Source organism: Metarhizium robertsii (assembly GCF_000187425.2).
Source record: "Metarhizium robertsii ARSEF 23 chromosome Unknown MAA_Scf_2, whole genome shotgun sequence".
NCBI classification, from domain to species: domain Eukaryota; kingdom Fungi; phylum Ascomycota; class Sordariomycetes; order Hypocreales; family Clavicipitaceae; genus Metarhizium; species Metarhizium robertsii.
Window position 1 is genome coordinate 421362 of NW_011942160.1, and position 23503 is coordinate 444864.

Sequence of the window (23503 nt, forward strand, 5' to 3'; positions counted from 1 at the left end):
CCGCGACGGAGGCTCAGCCGCAATCTCTTTCAAGCTCACGCGCGCCCGGGAGTCGGGAACAATGCAGCAGATGACAGGATTTGTTGAACCGATTCGATGGCCAGCCGCTTGCGGTGCTAAACGTGCGGTCCGTGAGGTTCCCGGGTCGATGGCCGGATGCCGGGCGCAGCACATACCTGTTCTTCCTTTGTGACTTGATAGACGACCATGAAAGAATTTGCGTCATGATGTGGTGTCTGGTCAGCACAGGGCCCGGCGCTTAGTGCCACCAGACTCGAGGGCAGTGCCGTGTTGTGTTGAGATTTGTAGGCCTCGTCCGCGGCCCTGGCTTTCCGAAGCCGCTCTTTGGAGGCCGACAAGGCAGAACCAGACACTTGGCATTCCTCCTCCATCTCATTCTCGTTTCATGGCAACGGGCCCTTCCGTCGCCGAGTTTAGAACGGGCGGTGCTCTCCTGACACAGCGGCCCGTGCAGGCCGCTCGCGCCACCCTCATGGGGACGGGATACCCTGGAAGGGAGCCATTGTGCAATGAATTCCTCCTAGCCAATGGCCTAATAGTCGCGGCTAGACCAAAACTTAGTAGGTAATGAGGCGTTGGCCTGTGGTGATGGCCATGTGGTAGCCTCGGAAGAAAGGTCTTCCACACCTGGGCGATGTAGGCTCCGCAAGGAGTGAGAAACACCCGATGAAATTGACAGTGAAGTAGCTGACTCGTCGGTCGTTCGTAGTAAACACAAGAAACAATGTACACTTCTTGCCACGCCGTTGCAGAGGTAGTGCTTTGCCGTGAAGCTAGTTCCCAGTTTATCCTCTCACGTCTCACAAAACACCAAGCATATCATCGCAACATGTCTCCAACCCAGTCTCTCCAGAAGTAGAGGTTCACCGTCACTGTCACCCTTAAAGAACATGCTGCTAAACAGAGAAGGCGGGGTCCATTAACGGAAACTTACTAGTGCAGCATCGTATTTAAGGGGTGACCAAAAACCTGGACCCCTTTTGCCGACATAAGTGCTCTTCGTGACTGGGGGGACAGTCTCATCGATAGATGTTGACGTTTCAATATGCCGTCTCAACAGACCCCGATGAAAACGGCGCCGAGCCATCAAGGATAGGCTGGGTGGAATGGCGTTACACTGGAAGACATCTGAGGGATGATGAACTGCTAAAGCATTTCTGCTCTTGCTTTCCTTTTCGGCATTTCGGTTAGCGGGAGTCCCAGTGCAATAACATGCACGGCTTTGCATAGATGCACGCATAATTTACAAGGTAAAATCAGCGTCTACGCTGGTATTGTATATTCATGTTGGTGTAGCGCTTTCCCATGCCTATACACGTCAAGCCAAGGTCCATTTATGTTTGCCCAAAGCATATTCATAATCCAGAAACATAAAGGCAACAGGAAAGAAAAAAAAACGGGCTTACATCACAGCCCATGCGGTATGCAACACCCCCTGCGCCCTTGTCTCGCCTCACACATGTGGTCTATCGGGTGTCCCAATAATTAGGCGGAACCCCAGACCACAGTCAATACTTTTTCCCTTTGCATAATCTTCATCTGGAGCTCATATCTCCAGCAAGATTCATGTGCATAATTGCTTCGGCCGTCCAGTCCGTCTCGTCATCTTCTCCCGGGGGGCTGTCCCAAAATTGAAACCCTTCTCTACCGTCCACACCCGGTAGGACCATTCGTTTTTTTGCGGCGTTGGGATGGTCCTGACTTCTCGATGAGTCCGGCTTCGGCCCAACAGCTGGAGCCTGGTCATCGTTATAGGCCGCCTCCCTATTCCGCTGTGCATCGTCAAAATATCCAGGCTGCGACGCCGAGTCGCGGCTCAAAGTTCCTTGACTAAGAGTATCTGATGATACACCCTGGGCGAATCCTGTCGGTGTCACTTGATCGTCATGCGTAACCGTGGATGCAGTGCCAGGAGCCGAAGCGGGTGGCATGTGCGCCATGCGATTCATCTGGACGTCTAGCTCTTCCTGTTCCAAAATCTGCGGTGCATGCTCGACGTTTCGTAGGCTTGATGCGCCAGCAGGTACACCTGAACTACGGATGCTTCCTGAGGACATGCGATGGGCATCTGCAAGATCGCCAGGGCCGCTACCGCTACCGGACTCGCCTATGGCGCCCACGTCGAGGTCGCGAATGGCGAATTGTGCCAGCGTACGCAGCTTGCGAGTGACCCATCCAGCGAGAATCTTGCCGCGCTGCTTTTCACCAAGTCGAGAGCGCGGGAAATCACCTTTGCTGACAAACGCCACAATGTCGACGATGATTTGATGCTCATTCAAAATGGCATTGACGATGACTGGTACAATGGACGCCAAGTAAGGCTTTCGACTTACCTCGACCAGAACAACGACCAGGCCGCCAGCCTGGAACACAGCGCTATACACTTGATTAGCACACGAACAAAGAGAGCGTTTTTGCAAATGCCCCAGACTTACCAGCCACCAGGAACAATGTTACGGTGGGAACGTTCAACCGAATACTCAATGTCCATGGGGAAATGGCTGAGACCGTTGATTTCAAATGTCTCGCCAATGCTGCCCAGCACGAAAAGAACTTGCATATCAACCAAGGCTCCGCCCGGCCCGATAGGCCGACTCACGTTATGCAGAAAGCCAAGGTCGCCCGTTCGGACGTAGGCTACTCCTGGATCACCATCAACGGTGCGTCCATCAAATCTTTCAGCATCAAAGGCATCCTTCGATCCGTAAAAGGACTTGACACAAGCCTCGGAATCAACCCAAATCTCGCCGTATTCTCCGTCGTAGCAATGCATGCGATTCTCTGGATTCACAATTGCAATTTGCGTTGAGACCGGCACCATGCCAGAGTCTTGCACAAGCAGGGCTTTGGGCTCCGCTTCGGGGTCAACAGGGACTACCAAACCTCGTCGAAGTGCTTTGGTGTCGAGCCAAATTTCGATGGGCTCGATACACATGTACGATCTCGATGCAATCATCGGGTTCAGAACATGCGAGTACACCGTATTGATTGCTGTTCTGTCAAGCCCAGACGGTGCGAAATGCATTCGCACTTTTTGGAAAACGTCGACTCGAGGACGGCTGTCGGAAGTGATCATCATGTTCTTCAGCTCGTGCAAGGTAAAGCCTTTCGCGTGCATCGCAGCCATGGCGTGGTCCAACATTTGGGGGGTTGCGTACGTGTCCTTAATCTTGTATCGTGATAATGTAACGAACAGGGACATGGGATTCTGAGCAAATTCGACAGGAGAGAGTAGGTAGGTCGGTGTGCCAATATAGATACCCATGAGACAGGTATGTACGAAACCAAGTCCCGTAGTACTTCGCACACACCCGAGAACTGGGCGTGAACTGGTCATTTGACATGTCTCCTTTTGGACCTTGCACATTCCCATGAGGGTATCGTGCCCCAGCTGGACTGCTATTCTCCGCTGGTCTGGCGTCCAGTACGTCCAAATAACCACAGGATATCCTGGGCGAATCCACGCTGGGTCAATTGTCAGGCCCAAGTCACGAAGACCGTTATTTTGCTTGGGTGGTTTGGTGGTGTTGTAGACATTGGGAATGGCGATTTTGAGAATCTGGGCTGACTGCTTGATGTGACTCGAAACGGGCTTGAGCTTGATCAAATGATCCACCTCATGATTGACAAGTACGGCCTTCACATTGTAATCAGCAACAATATGGAGGAATGCGGGCACGTCCTCATTCAAACGATTCTGGTCCAGAGGTGCCATGGGAATGACGACGGCGCCTAGGTTGATACAGGCATGGACGGCAAAGACGAACTCCTCGGAGTGTGTGTACATAAGCACAACGTGGTCTCCGGGTCGTACCTTGACCTTATTCTTCAAATACATCGCGACAGCTGCGACCCTTTGATCAAACTTGCGCCAAGTGATGCCCTTGCCTTCTCTACCTCGACCATCAATCGTACAATACGAAAGCTCTTCTGGTTGACGGGCCACTCGCCACTGAATCAGATCGGTGATGCAGGAAAAATTGTTGAGTGGGGTGGATGTTCGGTCATCAATGACAACTTCCCTTCGGTCGATACCCGAATATTGTTTATCTGCTGGGGCTAGAATATTGGCTCGTGATTCGGACGCGATTTGGGACCAGATGCCTCCTATTGGGTCAACACCAATCGGCAAGTTAAGCACGGCATGCTCAACTCCAAATTTGACATGGACACAGGGCAGATTACCCAGGTCGTATTCTCGGCGGCAGAGCATGTTTCCAATCTCGCGTCTCCCATTCTTGATAACACGTGGCAAAGAGTTGGGGGCGGTGATCATAACACAATAAAGTCTGAGATGGTGTTCTTCCATCAATACTTCCATGCACCTCTCCGCCAGAGAATCAAGCAACGCGGTATCAGGTTGCCGGGGAGGGCCTCCCGAAGTAAGCGGAGCAGTAGACGCGGCCGCCGATTCCACTACAACCACGGGTAAGTGTTCGTCATTGACAAAGACATCAAAGGCAGAGCAGTCATAAATCTTTGGGACATTTTTGACGATGCTCACAACCATGTGCTGCACAAAGAAGTATCGATACTCGGCAATCTCGTGGCCATGTTCTACCCACTCCACCTTCTGACGAATGCGATCCTCGTAGAGTCCCAAAATAAAGATTTTGCCTTCGATGACGGTTCCAAGCAGGCCGGTTCGCAGAAACTCGGGTTCCACAGGGGTTGGTGTGGGTTCTCCTGGTTCAAACTTGTATGGTCGCGCGTGGAAAATAAGCTCGGTATTCTTTGGCTGAGCCCAGAACCCACCAGACAAAGAAGGCGAGTCAACCCAAATCTCACCAACACTATGGGGAGAGGCAAGAAGACCGGTTTCGGGGTCAACAACAGCTAGGGTAGCATCTGGTATAGGATACCCAAATGTGCCGACTCTCACCATGCCCGGTTCGTTCGGTGCCTTTTTGCCCACCTCATCGCCGTATGCCATAACAACTACTTCGTTTGTTTTGAGAGCCTCGCGATCCAGGAGTACCTCATTCATTTCTGTATTACCGGCATTATTTTCCGTTGTTGTTGTGGTGCCACCGCCCAGCAAGCTACCAAACCCGTTTGGGGGGACGGGTTTAGCAGTTTCGCCACCATCATCCGAATCTGACTCTGAGGTTGTCTCGTGTTCTAGCTTGAGCGGTACACCCATACGTTCTTCGCCCCCCAACCAATCTCTCACACTTACCACCATTCCGCCGTGCTCGGGGAGGCACAGCATAGGTGCAACAACCTGTCGAGCCCTGGCATTCCTAAGTGGGCGCAACCATCTGTCGGCCAAAACCTCGTGGAACTCCCCGTCAACGGTAAGGGTATCGATTAAGCAGAGTTTGACAGCCTGGAAATTGGGTTCCATTCCCTTTTTAAAATTTCGTGTTGTCATAGGGTCTTGCTGGTAGTTATATGCCGCTCGCTTCAAGCCAGGGTAGTCTGACACCATGACTGTCGCTTTGTATCTTGAAATGAGATGTGCGTAGAGGCCGGGTACATCCACGGCTTTGTTGTCAAACCAAACAGTTGTATGGCCGCCGTAGACTGTCAACAAAACACCGAGGATCATGCCGATACCTTGACGAGGTTCCAAATAGGAGAGCAAAATCTCGCTACCAGCCTTCCTGTTGCCAATAAGAAGGCCGTTTTTATCTCGTAAGGACTGGTTGAAGGTGTCACCTGGTCCGCTGCCTGGAATCGTCGATAGAATTGCGCTCAGGCACGCCATCTGATGCATGATAGTGCGATGGCTCATCACGACGCCTCTCAAGTCTCCAGTTGGTGCCCTAGAAAATTCAATATATGCCAAATCAGGAACTGAGAGCGCGGGTACATCTTCCTTCTTTTTAGGATGATAGCTTCCAAATTCATTCGTCTTCCACCACTCGACCCCCTTCGGCCACGTCAGTTTCTGCGTCGTGATGTCTCTCTGGAATGTCTTAAGGTTATTATCCGTCGTCAAGGCAAGGTGTGCCTGTGTCGAAGTCAGAATGTAGTTGAGTCGTTGGTAGTCTTGCAAATCGTTGATTGGCACGGCAACGACGCCTGCAATGAAGCAACCCATCAAGGCAATGGCAAAATCAATGATTTCACTATCACGGTAGACAAGAGCAACTCGGTCGCCACGGTATAGCGAGCTCTTATCCCTTATGACCTGAGCAACCTTTTCTGCTCTAGAAGCAAGTTTGTCCCAAGTAATGGATGCGATTTCCTTGCCCTTGCTATCGAGTACCCAGTACGCCGGGACCTTGGCTGTAGTGCGAGCGCGGTGTCTCAAGACAGCAGCCAGGTTGTCAAAACGGGACATTGTGATGTTGGCGTCGTGGGGGTCATGAATAGCAAATGGTACCTCTCGAGGCTCAAGTGGCTGCAAATATTCTAATATTTCTGGCGGTGGAAGGTCGTTCGCCGTGAGCATGGGGGGAGCCATGGCAGCTGTGGGAGAGAAAGCCTCCCCGGACGAATATCTATGGGGTGCCCCGTACTCTCCTCCAGACGGAGTCTGGTCGTAATGCTGCTGACCGGCAAAGTCCGAGAAGTAGCCTTGGGAATCCTGCAATGTTCGAGTTCTGCCATCGAATTGTTGCTGGGGGTGTAGATGGTGGTGTTGCTGTTGATGGCCTGCATCCATGTAGGCTCCTTGCTGGTCCGGATTGAAAGCATAGTCCCTGGATACCATAGTTCCGCTCCGAGAAGGATCGTTGCTAGATGCAGTCGCAGCCGTGATGAAAAGTGAATCCCGCTGCAGAGGAACAGAGCGCTCTGCTACGGGGCCGCCGGGGCGCAAGAGGGCGGCGGGTGTTGTCTCGGCGGCTTGTGAAGTTGTCGAAGGGGTGCCGTAGCCCGAACTCGGTCGGTAAATTGGAGACCCAGGGTCAGAGCCATTCTCCCTCACTGCATTATAGGCAGAGGCTCGATGGCCGTCATAACTTGAATGGGGCGGGTTGTCATCAGGCTGTTTAGTGCGCAACCCGGATCGAGGGGGAGGCTCGTGGATGGTGGGTGCGAGAGCTGGCGCGCTGGATTCGCCATGACCATACTGAGAGAGCAATAGCGTGCGTTTCTTTTGGTAGCTAGAGGCGAGGAGGAAAATGTCAGCATGAATAGGAGATTGTGGAGGCGGTCGACATCGCCGATAGATCAGGACATGATGGCATCTTGTCGGGCTCCAAGGTTCCTAGGGTCATAGAAGTGATCAGGATTCGCTTACCCCTTCTCTGTAATGTCCCCTTCCTGTGAGCCAAGACGATTTGATCAGCAACATATCATCTCCGGGAGGAAAAGAGAAATGAAGCGTTGAGGAGTGAGTCCCTGTCGCACTTACCTCTAACTCGCGTTGCAAGTCGTCGAGTTTGGCCTGAAGCTCGGGGTGGAAATCGGCCATAGCGGGCGGAGCTCCTTGGGTCTTGCGCCGGCCGGAAAAGCTAAGATGATAGCAATTCGTCGAATTGAAGCGACTAGTTATACATGATTTGGCGCAACGGCCATGTCCAAAAAAACGATGGTGGTGCTGGATGTGCGGGTGAGCGAGTCGGTGGGTTGCGAGCCAAAAAGATCAACCGCCAGTCTCGTGACGTAGTAGGCCAGGGACGCTGACCGTTTGAGTGGAAGAGCAAGTGGCACTGCGAAGTGGCGGAGAGAAATGAGCGGGCAGGTGTGCAAGTGGTTAAACGGGCAGGAACGACTAGGGGCGTTGCTAGTCGAGGCGGGTCCGAACCAAGTCCTTGGCTCAACAGGGAAAGGAGCGACACCAAAACGAGGCCAAGAAGTCCGTTGGCGGCATGGACCTTTGGGCCTCAACAACACCGGACCCCAGCCAGTCAAGCCGAGCCATGATGGCAGCATGGCTCCGCTGCCGCCGTCGCCGCAAAAGGTACCGTCTGTCATCTGTGCCGATGTCTTTGGCGGATTGATTGGCGGGGCTTGCATATCCAACACGAAGGCCAGACGGATATCAGGCTCGTCACACCAACACCAACTTTACGAGCCATGTCACAGGCTGGTGGAATGCAGTAATACACCGACAGCTGCAGCCGTTACGGTTGCTGTCAGCCCAAGGCCCTCCTGCGAACTGTTCCCGAGTCTGACACCCCCATCGTGTAGCAGCCAGAAAGCGAGAATTGGACGGAGTACTTTGTACGCCATGCGACGACACGAGCGGTTACGACATCTTCAGGTGTCTGCAGAACTGGCCGGTTCATACAGACAATATGGATATAGGCTATCCCTATGATGAGATGGCCTCGCCCCATTCTATCCGCATACCCGTTCTTATACTTAGCTTTTCTTATCCTTTCATATTATAGCATGTCTTTCCTATTAATTATCCTTCTTCCCAATGAATCCACCCCTCCTTAACCCGAAGAAACAAATAACAGCTACTCCAGCCGCACTAACAAAAATAGTCCAAAAGGCAGCTCGGAAGCCATCCATCAAAGCAATCCTAGTATCCTTGGAGCCTGCGTGCTCGGTTACTGACGCAGCGATGGCTGCTGTCACAGCAAGACCAACCGAATTTCCAAATTGTGACACCTCACTAAAAACACCGCCTGCTAGAGATTGCGTGTCGACAGGGAATGCATCGGATATGATGAGATTTGATACTGTGAAGAGTACTGCATCATCGGCGCCTCAGCATCAGATTATTTTATCGCAATAATAAAAGGAAGACAGACAGAAACCTACCGTCCGGGTTGACCGGGGACAGAAATAATGCCCAAAATGGGGCATACCAGTAATTTTCGCCAACCTTGATAGTAGCCATCAGAGCCGGAGCTACCACGGTGATCAAAGCTGAAACTACCGCAAGAGTCTGCACTTGAACTCGCGAAATAAGATATGCCGTGGCCGCATTGACGCATATTCCCATGATGACGTGAGGGAGGAAACGAAGGGAGCTTTGCAAGGCCGGTAGGCCTTCTACTTGCTGAAAACTATTCCTCCTGTTAGCTAAATCCCTCGGCATCTCCCGTGACGCTTGGCTTTTGGTCTTACTAGAGAGTTGTAAAGTACTCAATCCCATTCAAAGCCGCCCAGCAAAAAAAGACTGACAGGCAGATAGTGGTAAACGGAGCATTCTTCCACAAACTATTCGGGATCAACGCCGGCCGTCCCCTGTTCGTCTGATAGTTCATCCACATGGGGAACATAACTAGCAGAATTACCGAAACTGCTAGGCAAGCAATGGTTCCGGGACCCTTTATGCTCGCATACGACGTTGTGATTGTTGCCAAGACATACAGCAGCAATCCCAAAGCAACACTCATGATGGCCGCGCCCGCCCAATCTATGTCCTCCGCCAGCCGCTTCGTCCATCTCTTCTCGCCTCCCGGCTTCACGTCTGGAAGGGACCAAATAGAAGCTGTTGAAAGGACAAAATTGATGATAGCCATCATGTAATATGCCCACCGCCAACCAATCGAATCCGTGAAAATACCGCCGAGCACCAATCCCAGTGCATAGCCAAGCGGTTGTCCCATGCCGTTCATCGCGAAAGCTACATTCCTCCAAGTCCCTTTAGGAAACGTATTCGTAATGAGACTCACAGCCGTGGGTAAGCACATAGATATGGCGACACCCAAGAATGTTCGAAACAGAATGACTTGGAGACCAGTATTTGCCAGGCCCAATGCAACGGTGAAAACGACGAAGAGATAACTTCCAGTTATCCACACAATTTTGGCCCCAATTGCGTCCGCAGCTGCGCCAAAGATAAGAAGAAGACAGCCTGCCGCGAGGGCATAGACTGCTGCTGGCCATAGGATCAAAGCATCGGAAAGCTCAACATCTGATGCAATTCGAGGCAGGGCGGCAATAAGGATACCGGAGCCCATAGTATTGAGGAAACTAATGCCTGCAAGGGTAACAATGACGGTTATGCCCTTGATCTTGGACACTGATAACGTGTTCGGCAACGTGAGCGGTAGGTTGTCAACGAGTGAGGAGTTGGCCGGCAGAAACTCTGGTGGTGTTGGCACCGATAAGGCTTCGTCTTGTCTTTGCATATTGCTCATCCCTCCAACTGGCGTGGCCAGGTGCAAAGTCTCATGTGAGCCCCCTTGCGTACGCTTGGTCTTGACAGGTTGAGCGGTTTGTCCCCCCCCGACAGAAGCTCTTTGGGGCATTTCCAAGCACCATGTCCCACAGCAGCACGGGCGGAGAAGCCTCAAATATCGTATCGTTTCGTTGACGTTTCTGTGGCACTGAAGATATTCATGGACATAATCAACAAAGCACGCGCATATAACGGATACATGGAGTAGCATTGCAAATGGTGAGGTTCCGGCGTTGAGTGAAGTTGGTCCATGACTCTAAGCAAGCCAGGTCTTGCAGAGTCCCCACTCTTTTTTTGCGTTCGTGAAAACCATTTGACCTGCTGTGAGTCTGTGACTATCAACACAAGCACCGCCGTCGGCGGAGCATGGTGTAAGTATTGTGCGAGGAAATAAACATACTTGAGTACCTAGATAGTTGACCGGACAGCATATCGGGGCTGTGCATTGGTGTTTGCTCAGCAGCTGGAAACCCATTCTAGCCGAAAATTTTGATCTCTCTACAGACGCTATTTTAAGAAGTCATGATGGAAAAGGAAAGAAAGCAGCCTCGGTGGACAGGCTGGTGGAGGAACTTCACCCCAAGTCTGCCGGTCATCAACTTTGTTATGGAGAAGGAGAGGACATCTGGATCCTGGTTGGTCTGCGCAGAGCTGGAGCCTGGAGCTACCAGTTGGCTGCCAGCTGTGAGCCTCTCTCAACGGACCGGTGGTGTGCCAGCAAGAAAGTATAAAAACCAGACATCTCGAGGCTTCCGCTCAAAGGTTTCTTCCTCTCTTACTCACCACACCGGATTACTTCAAACACACTCACTCACGCACGCATGCACGCCGTTCTTCAGCTTTCTGAGCGAAGTCCTACCTTGTTCTCTTCCACAAGCACCTCAGCATCATTATCATTCTATTCATCTCGATTTCAACTTGAAACACTGAGCGACTTCCTTTGAAGCCCCTCGCCGACTCGTCTCCCACTCTGGGGAGCCAGCCCTCGAGACAACATGGATGACCTTGATCCCCCCAACGGAAGCACAACTCTTGGATACATGGTAAATCATGTGTTCCTACCACTTGGGCTTCCCAGTAGGCCAGACAAAGAGTCATGCGATAGCCACCTCCTTGGCTTGTTTCTATCGTCAACAGAAGACTTTGTTTCGCTCTGTAATAACAGCGAGCGAAGCAGGGTAAATCAGCTAGTAACTGCTCTTCAAATCCTTCAGAGCATTCGAAAAGAAGATGGAAGTCTGCATAGCGACAAACTTCGCACAGCATCACAGCAAGTCATAGGTCAAGGTAAGTGTCGAAACGCCTTCCCATCTCGTCTTAAGCATCGGTCTCACCAAACATGCAGAGACATCGTATCTACCTGTTTATGTTCAAGCTCAAAATGCTGGGATCCTGCTACATGGACGAGGAGGGAACGCGATTTTCGATCTTTGGGGGCTTACTCCGGACAATGAGACAATCGTCGAAGCGTCCGGCCGCATTGTCCGACACTTTCCTGAATGTTCTGCCTCTATTCCGACTGACCATATAAACACTTGTGACTTTTTTGACTTCATCTCATCAACCATTTCACGGATGAGTTGGGAAGGTATAACAACCACCAAGGGCCATGGGTTTCCAGAAGTTGCTGCCGCCAGCGAGGACGTCCCTTCCCCAACAAATATAACCGAGCTGCTATATATCGAGTTAGTGAATAAGGGGATACAATCAGAGCATCGCAGAATTTGTAAGCACACTAGAGAAGAGGTAATAGGCACAAATGGTTCCAACCAGTGTTGGAGACGCTCACCCTTTTGGCTTTTCCTGCGCGTCACTTCTCAGTTAATCTTGAGCCGGCAAGATGGAAAGTCCATCCTATACAAAAAGTTCTTACTATTCTTCATGTCTCAAGTTTTAGAGAAAGCTTGCGAAGGAGAGTTACAAAGTGAAACTATTCACTGTATCTACTCCAAAGTTTGCAGACGCAAGCGAAAACTCGAGCTTACTGAAGATGAGAAGTGGATGGAAGCAGTCACGGCCGTTTTGAACAATGCAAACGAAGTACTGAGTCAAAATTGGCAGAAAATCATCAAGAGACATCAAATCTCTCTGGAAATTTCGCCATTTAACCCGTCAGCAATCGAAGCAGATACACTTTTCGAGATCCCCAACTTAAATCTATTTGTCAAGAGCATTGCTCACCGCCAAAGTTCAGCGACAAGCGGCTCATATCACCCAGTGTCGCAGCTGCGATTACCAGATAAAAACACTTTTGCGTCGCTTGCGCTTGCGGAAGAAGCAAAGGAGTATACCATCTTCTATCTATTCGCATTTGAGTATTGGATAGATAAGCACCTGGATACTTGGCTCAACGAACATGGTACAGAGGGAGACGCCTGCAACACAATCAAAAATAGAGCGTTTCAGTACTTCAAAATTGCAAAAAGAGCCTATGTTAATAATCCAAAAGAAAATTCAGCCATGTTGCTTAGGATTCTTGTGCTCTGGGTGGCTTGCGATAAATTAGCGGCAGCGGATACACCGGAATTAAAACGCTACAAGCCTCCGGTTCCTGATAACATATGGTCCTCACTTTTGCTGAACTCCAACACAGATGTTGGGCAGTTAAAAACTGCAGAATGCTATCTAAAAGATCGACAGGAACATTCTCAATATGAGACTTTTGTATTCGATGGCCTTGGCGGAAACCAGTCGTTTGCGGTGAAAGCCTTTGAGAACGATCCAAATTGCAAGAAACTACTTAAAACTCTCATAAAATACGATAAGGATAAAGAAAGTGAGAAGATTGAAGAGCTTGAGCAACAGATTGAGGATTACAGCCGACTAATGCAAGAGTATCATGATGGTCATTGCGACGCTGGTTGTGAGGGAGCGTCTGGTTCGGAAGATTAGGATGCTCCAAGGACTGACGACCCTTGCGCCAGATGCCAAAGCAAAAGACAGGCACTGGAAATGAAGATCGATACATATGAAAAAATATTACCGAAAGAAGAATCAGAGAAGAAGAACTTGGTATTTGAACTCCTAGCATCACAGTCATTTTCTGCTTGGAGGGATTTCACCGTATTTTTCCTCACGGATGTTCTAGCCAAAAGGGCTGACACTACCAATAACGCAACCAATAAGAGGCTTCTGCTATCCAACTACTTTTATAATCTGCGACACACTCCTGGAATTAAAAAATGGCTTTCGAAGTATCAACAAACCGCGGACGACTCCCGAGTCGTGCTGTCAAGTGCATCAGAGCCCAAAATGACGACAATAAAAATACGTCCAGATCTAACAAAAGACAATATTCTTATAAATCACAGGCATAATTGGGAATATTTCGATATATCTACGGGTTCAGTCATTGCCGAATTCCCACCTCCAACTCTCGTTAAGCGTTGCACTGTTCAGCTGCCCTACTCAGTTGCATCCCTGCAACGTTTTGTTACTCCATCCACGCAGCAAAGCCAAGCACAATTGGCCAACTCCGTCATAAGTGACTTGCAAGAATGCCCTGCCCATATCTCGCAGGAGGAGTTTAGATCGCTTGCTCTAGCTCCCCTAGGTCACCATACAAGGTGGACTAACATCTTACGACAGTTGGCCAGCCCCACGATCGACTTCAAGCGACAGGAGACGGCTCTTATATTTCTACAAATTTCTACTCAGGTAGGTCCTTTATCAGGCCTGTTGCTTGGCGAGGCCCATCAATCCCTAGAGGACCCCGTATTTGTTCAAAAGCTCGTGACCTTGATTCAACAGGAGTTGGACAGAATTAAGAACAATTGGGAAGCAACTATAATACTGTGGACTCTTGTTTTACTTCTCACGAGAATTGTATCAAACTTTCATGGTGATGCAGTTGAATCAAGTTGGATTTGCTTATCGAATTGTCGCCATGTTGCAAAACAATGGATGACGCAGCTACGAAACACTGGTTATGTCCAAGTTGAAAACTCCGAAAAGGAGAGCTTCATCCAGAAAGCAGCGGAGGTCGCTTTAATTTGTGTCGCAACGTTTGACGTTGGAGAAGAATGCCTTCTTGAATTGCTGAGCGCCGAGGAGAATGTTGCCATCTTTATAGAATGCTCCATCATGATCAGGGAAAACATCCACACGGTCGATCCCGAGGACCAACTACACGCTATTTGGTTCCTTACTTGGAAACGCATTACTTATACAGGACTTGATGCTCTCCTGAACACAATAACTACAACCAAGTGCCTCGATATAGCGATTGGCCATTGCCGGAACACAGGGACGTTACGTGATCCACAACCGTGGCTGGTAACAGAATTCCATTGGGTATTTACGAAGAGGCGAATTCCTGGTTCGACAGAGCATAGAAGGGATTACTTCAATGTCCTGACTGCTGAGTTTCTAGTGAATGGGTTACCATCGGGCAAACTTCCCCGGGACATCGAGGAACATGAAGCATACTCTACATTTTTCGGCCATGCACGACTTGACGTCAATGAGTGTAGTGAAAAAGGCATGCAGTATCAAACTGTACACAAAATACATGGCCATGACGTTTCCTTGGGTCTATTAGCGACACCAGAGTCTTTCCAAGAAGGCCTAGGATCCGAAGAGAATCATGACTTCATCATTGCTGCTACAGCAGATGGTGGCTGTCAATATGACCTCGTTCCTGGACGGCTGTTCCATAAAGTGCTACCCAACGAATTTTTTGAGAAGCACGTCCATTGGCTTTTCAGAAAAGGTAAAAATGTTGTCATTGAGTTTCGCCCAAAACACTTACCGTGGCAACACCAAGACACGAATTGGGTGCTGCATAAAGAGGGCGACTATTGGCAGCTGGCTGAACCAAGTGGTGGTCTTCTGGTTGATACGGCTCGTGAAGCGTCGAAACAAGTTACGGACGCTTTTGCCTCTCTAGCGGAGCCAGAGGATCTACACATCGTCTATTTTCCTCGCACTAAACACCTGGAAGTCCATCTACCCAGGCTTCAACTAGAGTTCTACATAGAAGAGAAATCTTCGCGTATCCTCTCCCGGCAGTACCAAGGCATGTGGATTGACTCTTGTCAAGATATTGACACTCTCATTGGCTTGCACCAAAAGCTAGTCTTACGTGATGAAAGATCCCACAGGCTTTTGCTTATTCCCGACGGTGAACTTAATCTCGCCACTCCAGAGATGAATGATACCCATGTATTCGTTACTATTGATATGCCAAGTCGTGGCAAAGTATACGCTTACGAATTGGACACCTACCTGGGGAAACTTTGCGGGAGAGATTTTGAGAGCATACTTCGTCTAGCACTTCTTCATGGATACACTTCTGGTTGTGTGCCAGACCCTTTCACCGGATACACAGGCACCGAGCGAGCTTTACAAATAGTCCGCTCCGCAGAAATTAATTCTCCCAGAGCTGTATCCCCAGGTATATTTAAACTACTACAAAAAATAGGCAAACTCAGCGAGCAGTGGAAAATATCAACCCCGAAGAATGGACTAAAACGCCAGTACATCGTCCGGGTAAACGGTCTCAGTCCACTCGCACACCACCCAGATTTCGCAGAACTTTTCAAACAAATAGTGAACAGGTGTTCGAGATACCGTATTTTCGAGCCGACAATTTCTATCAACAAAGCCTATCCTGAGGTGGATGGTGATAAGCAAAACAAGCTGTGCATACGAGCTCGGCTTCGATCCTCAGTGTTCTACTCTCAAGCCACTGGTATTCAGAAAGAGATAATATCAGCTGATAGTTATTACTATGGATATACCGACCCCGAAGTTGAAGAAAAAAAGGGAAAAAAGGAAAACACAGATAATACGGATGGGCAGAAAGCCGAAGTAAAATCACATCCTTTTCCGGGACGAACTACGCGATTCACAAACCTTTTTAAAGTCTCTGATGCGATGAAGAAGAGTCGGCGCGGAAATTACTCGAACTCATTTGAGAATATTAAACAGATAACTTTTTTGGCTGTAATAAGAAAAACCTTAAAAGAGTCATCGACAATGCTCACCAGTGGCCCATGCGAAGACGGCGAGTCAATCCAGCTAGAGTATCACGCCGGCCTGCTGGATAAGCCGGGGAAGTTCTTTCCTAAAACTTGGTTCTCGGTATGCACTGAGCTGATTCATAATCGAAGAGAAATCAACAAGCATAAAGCTAGCTTTTATATTGCTACTCTAGCGTTCTCGCCGCATGTTGTTTTGGAGTTGGTTCATATTCTCACCGGCGCTTTATACTTGCCAGTTGACGCAACACCACCTATTCCTCAAGCTAAGAATTTTGATCTGAGCAGAGGAAACCGGCCGAAAACCTCTGATTTAAAAAACGCAGTTAATGCAGCGAGGATTTCTTCACAAGCAGGAAAGAGCTTTCGAGACACTATGCGAAATAAAAAAACAGGGAAGGGGCAGGGAAATAACAGCGCACAAGACAGCCCGAACAAGACGAGAGCAGAGTATACGAAAGAAAATACGAAACTTGCGGAAGCTTTTATGGAACAATGGGGCAGGATGGAGGTTCAGTGGCCAAAAAATCATGATGACCTGCAAAGGTATTACAACAAAAACAAGGTTATATCCAACGTCGAGACCATCTTCCGGCAGGCATCCGATAATGCAAAAGTTGACGAACACTTCAAAAATTGGCACGGACTTATATATTCCAAGTCTCAAAAGTATAAAATAGATCTAGATGAATCACGAAGCGAGAAAACCCCCCAACGGACAACACACCGCGTTGACCATCGTTATGTCTTCCAGGTTCACACACCACCCGCAATACCAAGCAACAGTGATAGTTTTCTGCCTTTGAAGACATCGGGTTCCGTTCTACCAAGCTCTCAGGTCTTCTCTCTCGTACAAAGGTTACAGAAAAGCGCCTCAACTCCATATGAAGTCGCCTATTCTAGAAGCCTAGACGAAAGCAGACGAGCTTTAGAAAGAGCCAAAGGAGAGCTGCTCTTGCAGGCATCCTGGCAAGAGTTTCAGCCACAGATACTTCGTCGCCGAAATGAAGCGAAGAAAGAATTTGAGGATCATTTACTTGGTATCAAAAAAGCACTTCTTCGCGGTTCACTGCCGCAAAACAGCTTGACGGAACTCAACACTGCGGCAATACAACCCAACCTACCCCGAGTCTGCACTCATTTCCTTGTTGAACAACTTGCGTCAAATGAGCAGTTGCCGTTGCAATGGAAACGAGAGCTTGCAATATTTGCTACTCGCCTATCAAAATGGCAGAATTGGGATCGACTGCTTCTTCTCCCAGGGACTGCGCATAAAGATGCTCTAAAACAATTGCATGGGCTTAAGCCTAGGACTTGGGACCCCATGATGCACCCTGAATGGTTAGTATTTGAAGTCGAAAATAACCTTAGCATTCGCGATATTCAGATTGAGTTTGCCAACGCCATGATGAATCCCCCGGATCGCCAGAATTCTATTATGCAACTTAATATGGGAGAAGGCAAGTCTTCTGTCATTGTGCCTATAATAGCAACGTCGCTCTGCAGGAAGGGAAATCTCGTTCGCCTTATTGTGACCAGGTCACAATTTGCCCAAATGTCCCAAATTATGACGGCGCGACTTGGTGGCCTATTAGGACGACGTATCTATCATCTTCCCATTTCTCGGAACATGACTCTCACAGAGGCATCTGTGGGCAAGCTCCACAAAATTATACAGGATTGCGTGGAAAGCAAAGGCATTCTCATTGTTCAACCGGAGCAAATTTTGTCTTTAGACCTCATGATATCTGACTATTCAAGCAAGTGTTCCGAGAAAGCGAGAGAAGTCCTTTATGACATTAAACATTTACTGGATGATAGTTGCCGAGACATTGTTGACGAAAGCGATGATGTGTTTTCGCCCAGATATGAGTTGGTTTACCCTCTAGGTAAAGAGCAGCCAATTGATTTCGCGAGGGAGCGCTGTTCTATCATTTCACAGATTCTAACCATCGCTTGCAACAAAGCGGAGGCAATCTTGGAAGAGATGCCTGGTGGGCTAGTGATTTCGCCCATGGGGCCTGGGAGATATCCCAAACTATCTCTAGTCACTCGGGAGGCCTCGGAGCTCCTAGAGAGAAGAATCGCAGAGGAAATTTGTCTCACCGGTTTGATCGGCTTTTCTATATCTCAAACGAGCTCATTCTCAACTTATAAAGAAAAAATTCTCGAATTTTGGACAAATAGAGCTCTCAAAGAAACAACTAGGGAGTTTATTGAGAAGGACTTATGCTGGGCACCTCAGATGACGAGTTTCTTATTCCTTATTCGAGGTTTAATTGCTTGTGGAGTGTTGTCTGCGGCCTTACGAGATCGGTTTCGTGTAAACTATGGTCTTGATAAGGCCAGAATGCCCAAAACAGATCTCGCAGTGCCTTACAGAGCAAAAGATACGCCCAGCGTAGGTTCCGAATACAGCCAACCGGACACCGTTATTACTAAGACATATCTTGCTTATTACTACGACGGACTAAATGACAGGGACCTGACAGAAACACTCATGCACCTCCTTCAATCTGACCGGTCGCATATCGAATACCAAGAGTGGGTGAAGGCGGCTCCAGATCTACCCAAGGCCTGGCATGATGTAAAAGGAATCAATCTGGAAGACACTCAGCTATGCAAGCGAGACCTATTCCCTCATTTAAGGTCTCTAAGGGTTTGCATTGACTACTACCTGTCGTACATTGTGTTTCCGAAGCAATTAAGAGAATACTCGGAAAAGATTTCAGCATCAGGTTGGGACATTGGGCGCTTTAAGGAGCTGGTCACGACTGGATTTAGCGGCACACACGATTTGAAACCACTTTTGCCGCTGACAATGAGACAACAGGACTTGATAAGTCAGGCTCATACCGATGCTTTGGTTTTAGAGAAAATGCTGGGATTGCATAATCACACGCACCTTCTTGACCCTCCAAACAGTACTAGAATCTCCGAGGATTTCTTGCAAAAGATTGCGACCCAGGAGCCAGATATTAGAGTCATCATTGACGTTGGTGCCTACCTTATTGATCTCACAAATGAGCAGGTGGCGAGGACTTGGCTGGGTATCTTACATGGACGAAACGTGATGATAGATGCTGCAATCTACTGCGACGATAATGGTGATTTAACTGTGTTGGATAGACACGGAAAGACCGAAAGTTTGCAACTATCGCCATTCGCCAGGCAGATGGAAAGGTGCGTCGTCTTCTTAGATGAAGCTCACTCACGAGGAACAGACTTAAAGCTGCCATCAACATGTAAGGCGGCTGTCACTCTTGGAAGGAACTTAACTAAGGACAAGCTAGCTCAAGGTAACCACCTCCCCCTCTATACTGAGCTTGGCTGACCTTTTTCTAGCCTGTATGCGAATGCGACTTCTTGGAGATGGGCAGTCCGTTATATATTGCGTGCCGAATGATATTCAGTCTCAGATCAAAGCATCGGCAAACCGGAGCACTAAACAGCCTCTGTCTATTGAAGACATTATCTACTGGTCTATTCAGCAGACTGCAATAGAAACTGGCCAACTCCTGCCCATTTGGGCGAAACAAGGACGCCGATACGTACAGCAGTCCAAAACATGGGCCCAAATTCGCGAGTCCCCAGACATGTCTCTAAGAAGAGCATCAGCAAATACCTTCAAAGAAACCGGCATTCGCACTATAAAAAGCTTATACCAGCCGCAAAATAGCTTCAATATTCCCACGGACGACGAGAATGAGATGGCCGTTCTGATCCACGAACGGCTCAAAGAGTTTCAATACCTGGGTGCAGTTGACAACGGGTGTTCAGAAGAGAGAGAACAACAGCGTGAAACAGAACAGGAGCAAGAGCACGAAGTTGAAGCCCAAGTTACGGAACAACGCCATTTGCATCGCTCCAGAATATGCTCAGTAGCTACACACGAAGTACACGCAGACGTTGAAGCATTTGTGAAGTTTGGGACGCTCAGAGATCACGGAGTTGGAATTATTGGAGCCTTCACAAGTCTATCTGACACAACAGCTGCTTTGCAATTTGACCTAAGAAACTTTCCCTCACAACTTAAAGTCTCTAAAGACTTTGCAAATGTTGTCAGAGAAACCGCGGGGACCAGCCAAGAGCGCTGCGACTTGTTCAAAAGACCTATACATCACATTCTTACCACTGCCGGTGAAAGAGGGATGATCACAAATATGCTCATCATTAGCCCATATGAAGCCGAATCATTGTACAAAATGATAGAAAAGTCAAAAACAACCAAACTGCACATCTACGCGGCTCGACAAAACAGCTCGTATATGCCTGTTGACGACTTGGACCTTTATACAATCCCTACTTCTCCGATCAAGCGCCGGGTTCCTCTACACCTGAAAATAGAACTCAATCTCTTCGCCGGTCAGCTCTACTTTGCCTCCTTCAAGGAGTACACTGATGTGTGCACCTACCTCGGCATTGCATGGAATGATACATTCACCAACACGGACTCTGACGGGTTCATTATCAGAGGCAAAGGCGGTGATGAGGTACCCGATTGCCTCAATTTGGCTACAAGTCCGATCCCGTTCCTAAAGTCGTTCATTACAAACGTCCGGCACTATGGTAATAATATCTCAAAGACGCATGTGGGAAAGATGCTCAACGGCGAGTTCCTGACGGAGAGTGACTTTCCCAAGCGAGAAAAGAGAAAGCGAAATGGAGAAGCTGAGAAAGATGGCCTCCGGTCAGTGAAGCGAGAGAAGGTGAATGAGGATCAGGGGAGCATGTTCGTGAAGCAGGAAGAGGATGTGGAAATGGACGGTTGATCAGCGTAATTTCGTTGGCTTTGATTATATTGGGAATGGAGCTAAGATGACGGTGGGATCTTTGGCGCACCTTGTGCATGGGGATGGGTGGGATTCTTAAAGGAACAAATAGCTGATATGTGAAATGGATTTGCTTTCTTGATTTGCTATTCGAATTTTAAACGTAAAATGCTCCTTGAAGCTAGTGATCCGACATGAACACTGACAAATTCGCTAAACAGAGTGTATTTTGAACTATCCATCGTATAATAGGTCTCAAGAAGTGCTCATCTGCATGAAGTCTCGAGATTTGACCCCTACCCGGTAGGCGTTGTACCAGCTTCTACAGGTCTATTACGAAACGCTCAATCATCTTATCAGTCAAAAAATACCTTGTTCCTCGATATCCGTAGTGGAACATGTTTCATCACGCGCCCCTGCAACACCACCTACATTCGCGCTCTACGATCCCCATCTCTGAATGAACTCGTCCCTCTTCTCACTCCTCGCAACAATACTCTGACCCTGGAGCGACCGCAGCCTCTCTTTGGCCTTGTTCACCTCTTGGGCCAGCACCGAAATGGAGCTATCCATATCTGGATCCACCAGCTTCACATCGCCGAAGGGGCTTTCTGCCAGGAGACTATCCCGGACGAGTTGGATCGCCTGTCGGGCATCTTCTACATGTGCGCGCGCGGCCATCTCGAAGCCTTCCTGCGCTCCTTTCGCCACGTCATTTCCCTTGCGGGTCCTTTCAGCTAGCACACTCTCCAAGAAACCGATTTGGTCCTGAGGCTTGATGCAATCAGGTGGCAGTATCACGGCCAGGTGTTGGAGAAGAGTCTCTATCGGGGACTCTTCCTGGGCACCGGATGATCTTCGCCGTCGGCGCACCTCGGAAGCATTGCTGCGTGTTCGAACGGGGGAAGGAGGGATTGCTTGTCTTGGTTTCTTGGGGGGGATTACAGCAGCTATTTCTGCCTTTGCGGCGGCAGCTATTGCCGCAGTGGCAGCTTGGTGGGACTTGTGTGACTTGACGTGTGCATGGAGCCTATCCATGCGATCCACGAGGTAGGTGAGGCATTCGTTGATCTGGGGTTCGTGTTATTAGCTTGTTTAGGTGTGAGGCCGTGTCTGCGGTGAAGACATACATATGTCAAGGATGTGGTCGTTTTGCCTATGCTTTGGCTGTTTCTCATAGATAAGGTCTTGAGCGCGGGTTCCAGATACTGTTGGTCAATAGACATTTGGGCGACGGGCAGGATCTCAGAATAGAGTGATTCTACTTCATCTTGGAGGGACTTGACTTGTTCGTTTGTGGCTGGTTTTGCTGTTCCGGATCGCTCTGCTGTGACAAGGGTTTCCAAATAGATGGTGTCTAGTTTAGTGCGAACGGTTTCAACAGTTGCCTTGATTAGACTGTATTGTGGCGTTAGACGGATTTGAGGTGTCTGCAATTAATGTCATCTTACCGCATGCATGTTTCTCGGAGCTTTTCAATGTCTTGGGTTTCGCCTAGATCGGGTTGGTCAAGTTCCCATCCTAGCTTTTGGAGACTTGATAGGAGCTTATCGTCGGATTGGAGGAGGGTTGCGATGCTGTCATTGAGAGCTGGGCCATGCTGGTTTAGCTCCGTGACTCTGAGGGTGATTTCTTGGGACATCCGCTCAACCTTGAAATAGCATGTTAAACCTCATAGCGTGCAGATGACGGCTTCTTTTCTTACTTCTTTGGCAAGTTGATCACGCTCTAATTCACGCTTTTTCCTCTGGACACGCTCTAATTGCTCTCGGCGAGTAGTATTTTCGGCTTGCGTTTTTACCATTCTGGCTAGGGCATCTTGCTGTTGACGCAGTGTTTCCGTCTGTTTGGAAATGCTCTCCGTACATCGCTTTAGCTCTTCGACGGCCGCCGTCAATTCATCCTCAGTGACGGCCGGCACCTCGGAAAGATCTTGCAAGTCGGCTAGCTGATCTACGCGGCCATTCCTATCCAATGCCATGTATCTATGATGCAAGATTAGCGTACGGTCCGTGGTATCTCAGTAACTGCAGGCTCCCGCTTCACAGTGAAAAGAGCAAATATCGCGGCATGGAAATTTACTCACACGTCGAGCTCGTCGGCTGTCAACAGGGTATCAGATGTCAAATGTGTCAAAGCCCATTCGGCAAACAGGGGCCCGTGGTGGGGATGATTGATGGCGGCCTGCACATCGTCTTTCCTCGTCTGAATGCCGTACGTTCGCGACGATTTCAGCAGAAGTGATTCAGCCCGCTTCCCTTGCTCGGTGTTCATGACGACGGTATGATGAAGCGAGGTGGCGTTCAAAAATGTCCGTTGTTGGCGAGGAGAGGGGTCCAGTCTGTATCACGACGCAGTTTGAGCTAGATGGATTCTGCTGACCGCTTTTGTAGCAAGGTGACGACGAGTAGCGGGTGCTGGATGGCAACTGATTCTGTGGCCGGTGGACCAGCTGGTTGAGGCATTGGGCTGCGTGCCAGCGAGGATTGGCGACGGTAGCTTGATGAGTGACGATGGGAGTTGAGGTTGAGGTTGAATTGTAAAGATGGCTGACTCAACATTGGCTTGATGGACTTGGCATGTCCAAATGTCCATGTCGGCACCTGGCTGGCACATCAGTTGAGGGCTGCGGGCAGTGGAGCCTCAGAGCGCCCAGGGGTCCGGCACAACTAAAGCCCCTCGCTGGACTGCAC

General features: G+C 49.1%; 4 protein-coding genes across 4 annotated transcripts; 1 reads left to right on the forward strand and 3 right to left on the reverse strand.

The window, feature by feature from the left end:
- Window positions 1-1556: 1556 nt before the first annotated feature.
- On the reverse strand, window positions 1557-7387 carry MAA_07104 (AMP-dependent synthetase/ligase; the record flags this gene model as incomplete). Its single annotated transcript, XM_007825102.2, has 4 exons — window positions 1557-2397; window positions 2457-7076; window positions 7214-7236; window positions 7328-7387. 4 exons carry the CDS (start codon window positions 7385-7387, stop codon window positions 1557-1559), a joined length of 5544 nt encoding a protein of 1847 aa, XP_007823293.2.
- Window positions 7388-8322: 935 nt separating this feature from the next.
- On the reverse strand, window positions 8323-10127 carry MAA_07105 (puromycin resistance protein pur8; the record flags this gene model as incomplete). Its single annotated transcript, XM_007825103.1, has 4 exons — window positions 8323-8618; window positions 8689-8996; window positions 9055-9117; window positions 9244-10127. 4 exons carry the CDS (start codon window positions 10125-10127, stop codon window positions 8323-8325), a joined length of 1551 nt encoding a protein of 516 aa, XP_007823294.1.
- A 925-nt stretch (window positions 10128-11052) lies between these two features.
- On the forward strand, window positions 11053-20810 carry MAA_07107 (uncharacterized protein; the record flags this gene model as incomplete). Its single annotated transcript, XM_007825105.2, has 5 exons — window positions 11053-11344; window positions 11403-12930; window positions 12961-15779; window positions 15870-19337; window positions 19384-20810. The coding sequence occupies 5 exons, from the start codon at window positions 11053-11055 to the stop codon at window positions 20808-20810; spliced, it is 9534 nt and encodes a 3177-aa protein (XP_007823296.2).
- Window positions 20811-21251: 441 nt separating this feature from the next.
- On the reverse strand, window positions 21252-23084 carry MAA_07108 (uncharacterized protein; the record flags this gene model as incomplete). Its single annotated transcript, XM_007825106.1, has 5 exons — window positions 21252-21881; window positions 21941-22208; window positions 22262-22461; window positions 22516-22795; window positions 22897-23084. 5 exons carry the CDS (start codon window positions 23082-23084, stop codon window positions 21252-21254), a joined length of 1566 nt encoding a protein of 521 aa, XP_007823297.1.
- Window positions 23085-23503: the final 419 nt, after the last annotated feature.